The sequence below is a fragment of the Atta cephalotes genome (assembly GCF_000143395.1).
Source record: "Atta cephalotes unplaced genomic scaffold scaffold00065, whole genome shotgun sequence".
Lineage (NCBI taxonomy): Eukaryota > Metazoa > Arthropoda > Insecta > Hymenoptera > Formicidae > Atta > Atta cephalotes.
Window position 1 is genome coordinate 1190057 of NW_012130129.1, and position 8877 is coordinate 1198933.

General features: G+C 31.8%; 1 protein-coding gene and 1 pseudogene across 1 annotated transcript; both read left to right on the forward strand.

Annotated features, from left to right (window-relative positions):
* Positions 1–1045: 1045 nt before the first annotated feature.
* LOC105623853 lies at positions 1046–2832 on the forward strand. Its single transcript, XM_012205226.1, has 2 exons — positions 1046–1088; positions 2501–2832. The coding sequence occupies exons 1-2, from the start codon at positions 1046–1048 to the stop codon at positions 2830–2832; spliced, it is 375 nt and encodes a 124-aa protein (XP_012060616.1).
* Positions 2833–6656: 3824 nt separating this feature from the next.
* LOC105623861 lies at positions 6657–7601 on the forward strand (annotated as a pseudogene).
* Positions 7602–8877: the final 1276 nt, after the last annotated feature.

Consider the following 8877-nt stretch of genomic DNA (forward strand, 5'->3'; position numbering starts at 1 on the left):
GCAACGGAAGTTCCGTTTGTGCAGTACGAAGTTCTGCCCTTGTTAGCTTGTTCCTTAAGCTGGAAGTACATAAGCCTTTTTAATGACGGGGACCCACCCGGGAGGTGGGATATTCATGCAGGCGACGTGGTGCGTTTTCGCAAAAGGGATCTTCATTATTTCGCGGGTGCCGCGCACCCAGGGAGCACAGAAATACTACCGCGAACTTACGCGGAACTGCGATTACGTCTCTCGACGTTTCCCGAAACGTGATCGGCAGCTGGCGAAACTGCACTGGCGCCGCTATTAACGACGCTACACGACTGTTCCTCTGATTTATCGTCGAACTTTCTTCGACAACAATAGTCGCTCACACGCACACGTGCGCCCCGATGTGTTGTTCGTGAAACTTAAAAGTATCAATCCTCTCGGTCGTTACCGATTTCCAGTCCATAACTGTATTCTCTATTCTGAAACCTGTGCTTTTCTTCTTTTCCTTAGAACTTTATTTTATGTTTTCCCGTAAAGTAAGGGATATGCTAGCACGACGGCAGTTGGCCCGGATCTACAAGAGACTTTATGTCTTAAGAAATGGATGTATCACAATCAATTATTCTCCTCACATTTGACTGTAATTGGTCAGTTTCTTATGGTTTAAGATTTAAAACACCTATTGTAGATTCGGACTACTACGAGTTACAGCGCTAAGTTACTAAAATTTATGAATTATAGAATGTTTTTACAGAAAATATAAAGTCCGGAGTCGATTTTACAAGAAAATCGATAAAAAATGATAAAATTCACTTATTTTTAGTTAATATAACTGTCAGTATAACGAAGATTAAAGTTTACTTAATTGGTATAAGTTTTATAGTTCATAATCCAGCGGATTACTTGAACGAACAATATTGAGTTTGTAGACCTAAGATTGAAAGACTAGAAAAAAATATATTAACTTGAACGTGCGTATATGTATGTTTACAATTAGTGAAGATTCAGATGATAAACAAAAGAGTAATTGTGTCTGGCAGTAGGTATTGGATCTTGCAAGAGATGATGCTGCAATATGTTAGATAAGGAGATGTGTTCAACTGAAACAGAACGACAATGTAAGTCGACACAATCATTTGATCTTTTTTGACATTCACAAAGTAACAAAGATAGAAAAATACTTGTGTCAATCAGTGTTATCAAATACATCGATCAAGTCCGGCAGTCGTACTAGCATCCCCTTGAACATAACTAAAAGCACAGGCAATAGGAAAACAGGGAATAAGAGATTTTAATTTATCACAAACCTACACTAGAATAGTACGGTTTCTGATAGATTGAAATCTGTTATTCCTCGTTCCTATTTCCTGTGCTTTTCGTTGTGTTTAAGGGGATCGCTAGCGCGACATACAGCGTTTTAACGGTCAACTGTTAAATTTGGTATCGGAATCTTCGTGCCGAGCCAGGTGAGCCAGATCGAGAGATAAACGTGCGCGATTCCTGGCGCGCAGAGCGCGTTTCGGATTTTTCGAACATAGAGAATAAATGTGCCAAGTATTTCCGTATGAATTGATACTCACGACAGCGGATCGATAAATAATCAATCGGTGACTATCATGCCGGGCGAATCGGTCGAATCGTCGCGTCAAAAACACAGGACAGCGAGATGGCTGGCCGATGGCGACAGCTGCCAACAACGCGTGCAATTTTACATATCGCGAGCGGTATAGCGGTCGACGGGGAGGTACGGCACGATGTAATATATATTGCAATGTTTTTCGTCATATAAAAAATACACGAACATTGTTCGGCGCGATGCGGCAATCTGCGAGAGCGTCAAATCCATCATCGGGCCGTCCGTCCGGATATTACGCGTGACATACTAACGGATATCAAAGAAGCGGTTTCATAGCGTCGTGTCTACGACAAATGTTATCAGACGCGTGCGTGACGTTGATTAATGCGTGAGGAATCCGTGAGGGAGACGAAAATTTTGATCTGCAAACAAATCTTTCGAAACGAGTGTCCATCAACAAACATTTTGTTCAAGTATTAACGAATATTGTTCTTTCACTCGAATTCACATGGAAAAAAAAATGCGCGGAAAAAACGATTTTTTTGAAATATCTAAAAATTTTGCTAGAAATAGAAATTTTATTTCCGCTTTGCTAAAAATAATTTTATTAGGTCATCAAAATAATTAGAACACTCGAGTATAATGAGCGCTTCTGCATAACATTTTTTCTAACAATCAGGTTGTGAGCGTCCTGATAATTATTTTAATAGTACAACAAAATTTTTTTCAGATATTTAGCTAAATTTTTTTAGATAATACAGCAAATCCAATCTTTTCGTGTACATATGTACCTTCTCATAATTTTTCAAAGATGAAAAATATCGTTGCAGTCTCACGTAAGGAAAAAAAAGATTTATTTTATTTCAAAAAAGAAGATTTATTTTATTTCAGACAAAATCCAAGATTAACAGCTAAAATTCAGACCGATCTTTTTCTTTTCATGTGCTTTTTAAGCTGCTCGGAAAGTGTGCGAGTCAACTGAGTGCCATTGTAAAATTCAAATTCCATGGGCCATTCTTACCGAGGAGAAAGAGATGGGAGTTCAAAACGACATCACCTGTACACGTCCGAGTGCAGGAAATCCGCCACTCCGTTGGCCTGGTGTTTCCAGAACGTGCGTCGACTTCTTCTTTGGGTCTAATTCTCGGTCTACATTATGTGGATTGCGATCCACTTTCTGTATCGCACAGACCGACCTAGTTATATGTTTTATACATTCTATATGTTATATATATTTTATACATTTCAATGATAAACATATATACTTCGAAGCAGCGCGCGACTAGATTGTTTGTCGAATGGATTTCCGCCTATTGACGAGCAGTAGATTTTTCAATTGCTATCTTCTATCTGATATTTTTTCTTTGAAATGTGAACAGGACGTGAAATTTCGCAAAAAGCAGATCAACTACATGAGTTTATTAGTTCGTAAAAAATGTCTTTGTTTTTGTTACTATATTGGCCATTTATTACAGTTAAGTTATAGTTTAGTTATAGTTTAGTTATTACAGTTAAGTTATAGTTTAATATAGTTTATTACAGTTTTTTATTTTATTTCTCTGCATTTATGATTCAATGAAAACAATGAAAAATAATCTCTGTTTGTATTTCTTATTATTTAATGTGTACTTATGTAATGTATAGTTTAAATTTTAATGTTACATTTAATATTATAATACTGATGTGTAAGTTACACGAAAAAAACAGGTTTACTGAAGTGTTTAAAATTTAGTCGGATACAGATCTAAAAATAATTTTGTAGAATGCTTAAATGTTAATGACAATTAATGCTGCAAAAAACATTTTAACATTCTAGCGAGGAGTTTAAGCGTCTAACATAATTATCTTGATGATCCAAAAATATTCTTAGATTTGTTAGTTAAGCAAAATCGTTCTTTCCGTGTATTTAGTTAAAATTATTATAGTTTTTAATTTATAAATTAGAATCTGCTTTTTATTTTTGATTTTGTAGTTACGCTTTTTTCAAATTCCAATTTTGCAACCAACTTTTCTTTCCAATTACATGTCGATGGTTTCGTACATACTCATATTCTTCCGTTTTTCCTCGAAACTATTTCAGCAGAGAATGGTTATTTTGGCCCCTCGTTTTCTCCCCTTAGAAACCACTGCAAAGAACGATTAGCCTCAGACTAAGCGTCATTTTAAAGCGAGTCGGCTGGCCAGTTAGCTGGTAAATACGTGAATGCGGCATAAGTTCAGGAATTTCCCGCGTCATTCATCCTTTATGAAAATAACGGTCATATACGAATATAATGGGATGACCTGCGGAAGTGAAAATATGTTCTATTGTCAGAACTATACGTGTGCGCAGCGTATTTTATTGTAAAACTCGATAACAAAGTTTAAGAGAACAAGATTATTATTGAACAAACTGCAAGAGCACGGAAAAGTTTTATAATGATGATAGAGAAACGGCATTCTAATTTCCATAGTTGCGAGAGCAAAAAGGTAGAGAAAAGTACGCTTGAAATAAGAAATTTCAGGTAGTCGCATGATTATACTATTTTACGTAATTTTTAGTTCTCTCTTGCTTTTCCGCCCTTTATTCTTTTTCTATTAATATCCAGTATGGATATATTAGTAAAGAACTATGACGTTGCTTATTAAGTGTAAGAAATTTTTAATTTAGAAATTTTTTAATTTAATAATCAAGCATCACGAATAGATCGAATTATCCAGAAGCTCGGCAAAGAATCAGTTACATATAATTTGTTATCTTTCACAGCACGTGAATGACATTAATTATATAGTTGTTTCTTACGAGCGAGAATTTTCTTATCTCTTATGGACAGAACAATTTTTTCTTCGTCGCGTGTCATAACCGGCAACAAAGTTTTCTTAAACGAAAAACGTCGCAATAGCTTGACGTTTTGAAAGATCTTCTCTTATTATCTCGCGTTATATTCCTCTTTAGACTTTAGACTCGTAATTAGCTTGTCCTTCTGACGTAAAATAGCGCTGTTGATTCTCTGCTACTTCCGAGGACAAAGTAGAAATTAAAAAAAAATTGGGTCACTGCAGATAAGACACCACTTCACAACCCTTTCCCCTGTATTTAAGAAAATGGCTTGAAGAGCTCCGCCATTATTTGCGTCAGCAATGATTATTTCGAGGGCAGATACAGGAACTTCGATGTGGAGAATAAGGAAAAGGAGTTTAATAGAATTGTAAGTAAATGATATTTCTAGATATCAATTCGTCGAGGGAATTCAAGATTTCTTATTTCTTCTCTGAAACAGTAAGTATTCTGTTGTTTAATCTCACGTTGTTTTAGTTTAATTATACAAACCGCAAATCTGATCACGTGAAAAATACGTGAAAAATACTATTATTCATGAAGCAGAGAAAAAGCGTGATCTACTGTACATGAATTTACATCAGATTCTTGTGAATGAATTTAAATAAATTAATCAACAATAATGATTTCTCGAGTTAATGTTATTCGTTACATTGGTTACATTCAAAATGTAAGATATGTACTTTAATTATATCTGATATTGCGTTTATCTTCTACCGCGATGTTGTAATATTCATGAGGTCTTTTTTATGGCTGCATTAGACCGCATTAGAATTTTCTTTCTCGTTCTCGCCAAATATCAAACATATACTTATCTCACTTTAAGCTTGAAAAGTAGTACTAGTTCAGCTACAGAAAACAGACTTATAATTACAAACATTTATATAGACAAATGACGTGCATCCGAGTAAATTACTTCGAAGTATTATCTCAAAAACAAATTATAATTATGCACAAGCCAAGACATGAAAGAAAATGCTAATTACTGTAATTGCAGATAGAACAAGTGCTTTGAAAGAGTAGGAAACGTAAAATAGATATATAAGAATCGTAAAACAGACTGTAAAATTTATTTATTTATCCGTTTTAAGTACGTTAGTAGAATTCCATTAGTCGTACACTCTTCGTATAATTAGAAAATCTTCTTACAGCCTGCATTCCTACTTAGACCTAAGTGCGAATGCAATATATATAAGAAGATTTTGTTCGCAATATGAAGTTGAGTTGGTTTTGAATTTTCTGCATATATTTGATATACAATTATTTTTGATAATTCCATCCAAGTCAGAACGTTGCAAATTGAAATTATCAATAAGTCTACTCTTCTTTATATTTTATCCGCTTATAATTTACGTGTTTATTTTCATTAATTATCATCATTTATTATTATTATACATTACTGATTCCACTGAAGCTGTGAATATTTTTTTCAACTCTTTATTTGTTTTTTTAAATACTTGCAATTATAATCGTGACTTTTTTTTCTTTCCTTTTTTTTTCTACTATTTTCTTATTTTTTTCTGCATTTTCTATCATACTGTTCAATTTCTATATATTATATTAACTTTTTGCAAGCAATGTATATATTATATGTATTTTAAATTTTTGGTTTTTATAAATCGATACGATTTTTATAAATCGAACGTTTCGGCTTTTATAAATCGATATGTTTTCCAAATTTCTTCCGCATTACACGGTGATTTGTCATATCAAATAAATAAGTGCAATCGTAAATTGATTTTTCATTTAGGATATTCTCAGTCTAAACAATGATTTTTTTATATTATTATCTTTTTATATTATATTATTATTCTTACTCTTTTTTATATTATTATCTTTTTTTTGTTGACTTAATCACTTACAAACAAACTATATTAGATAATATAAAATGTATTAAAAAATTTATATTTTTTTCTATCTTTTCTTACTAAATTGAAACATTACTAAATTAAAACAACGTAAGAAAATGAACTATAAAATATATGTCTCCGTGAAAATAATGAGATAGTCATGCATATGTGTATGTATATACAGGATGTTTTTTAAGTACTAATATATTTTCTTTGTATAATATTTTAATTGTTTTCAAGGTTATTTTACGAAGAAAAATTTATTTGAGTATAGTCTCAAAAGTCTCATTTTAAGATGTCCAAAATTCTATAAAATTATTACTTCTTTCTTGCTGATTTATGAATGATTTAAATATAATTTGCATTCTCTATAAAAAAATAAGCAATAAATTCTTAAATATTTTCAGAAAGTTCATATATATAATTCAAAGTTTTGTGATATATGTTTTCATATGGCACATTTTCCTTTGACAAAATAAAAATTGTTGATATAATGGATAATATGAATATTATAAAATCTGATTAAGAAAACAGAATACCAAGAAAATGCCTTTTATATTGCGGACATTGGTGGTTATAAAAAAACATGAGGAATGGCTTGTCAAACTACCCAGAGTTATTCCACACTTTGGTATTTAAATACTTCATTTTTACGTTTTCAATAATGTAAATTCTTAATACTATTAACTTTATTTTCTATCTTAGCAATTAAAACTAATTCAGATTCAACGGTAATTAAAATTCTGGCAGCTTTAAATGTCTGTTTCGATTGTGCATCCGCAATAAATCCTTAAATATTTCTTTAGTTATTTGATATAAATATTTAAAAATAATTGCGAATCTTTCCTCTAATAGCAAGAAATAAAACAAATAATACAATACGGAGTGTAAAGTGATTGGATTATTTTCACGTATCCGATCAAATATTTGTTTCACATAGAATATACTAAGAAAGTAGGCATCGAATAAACGATTGATGATGAAAGTGAGCTATTCAAAATCAAGGAATCTTCCTTGAAGCTAAGTAAGTAAAATATAATACACTGATTCCATATATTTAGAAATTTATCGAATATTTCCGTGCGTCGTACATATACGCTGCGACTCGAAATTCACGCCGGCATTATAATATTAGGAGAAAAATTCAGCACCGAAGCCGGACGAGGAAACCGTGCATTTGATACAGCTCATGAAAGCTCTCGGTCTGAATTTGCACGGCTTTAGCTTCCATGTCGATAGTCCATGCGAGGAGTTCGAAGCTTATGCCAGAGGGATCGCATTGTGCAAACAATTAGTTACTGTTTCCAAGGCAATCGGGTGCGACAAGGTGCAGTTGATCGACATCGGTGGTAAATTTCCGGGCAAGAGAGGAACGGATTTATATTGATAAGGTATATAGGACTTAATCTCCGATAATTACCATCTTTCTTTCATTAGAAGAGTTTAGTTAGCATAAATTATAAGATATAAAACATTATTCCTATATAAAGATAAAAAAATTAATCAAAATGGATGAAGTTCAAATTTTTGATATAAAAAATCAACTTTAAATTTGCAAAGGACTTTTAAGAATAAGTAAAATCTTACATATTTCTCTGATTAATAGAGAAAAAGATGATAATGTGGATTCTATTTCGTTTTTGGTATAATCTTTTATTTCTTACTCATATTTTAGTCATTATATCGAAAACGATAATTAATCTATTATAAGTTTAATATAGAACAAATTTAAAATGACTAAAACAATTTACAAAATGGAAAAATTATTTAAATGAAAAGAGACACTATGATGTGATTAGCTGAATATGTGGTGAAGTATTTCCTTCCCGTTATTTTTACAGAATCTGAATTCTTCAGATCTATTTGAACTTCCTACGAAGTCCAAATAGCTTGAATTCACAAAAATTTTGAAATTGAAATATTATCAGATTCAGAAGTTTCTTTTCATGAATACTCTCCTAGTAATATTCTTGCGTTGATCCTGCTCTCGCGAAGTTACTGTTTACTGCGAGTATATTTTCTCCGCTTCGAATATCTTATTTTCGGTTTTTCTTACTTAAAATGATTACCACAAAGATTTTTAACGAAAAATAACATTCTGCAATATTTTTCGTTAAAACCTCTAAGATTCGCATCATTTTTATAGGACCCAATAGAAACATCGATAATAATTAAAATTTATATTTAATTATGTTGCAGCAAAAAACCACAATTATTAAAAAAAATAAATAATATAATAAAGAGCTACGAACCACTCTAGATCTTTATGTGAGAAAAAAATTTTTAATAAACAATTAGACCATTATGTTTAATATACAACAGACGTTTTGACCCCTATTGGATCATTCTCAATGTTAAACTTAAAAATTACTGGTAATCTCGCTTAACGCTCGCAGTTATAATTAATCATATAAAATGTATTGAAACTCACACGTTTCATACTCATACATACAATTATCACAAGCTTATTTATATTCTCAAAATAAAAATAGTATCTTAAAAATTAATTTAGAATATAAACTTATTACTTTAAACCTTAAAATTGATATTGGAAATCATACGATAAAACTTTGATACACGTCATAATAGATAAACATCAAGTGTCAAAAAAGCGATATTGCGTGTCGGCAATTGTTTCACAACTTTGCTAAAACTAAGAACAA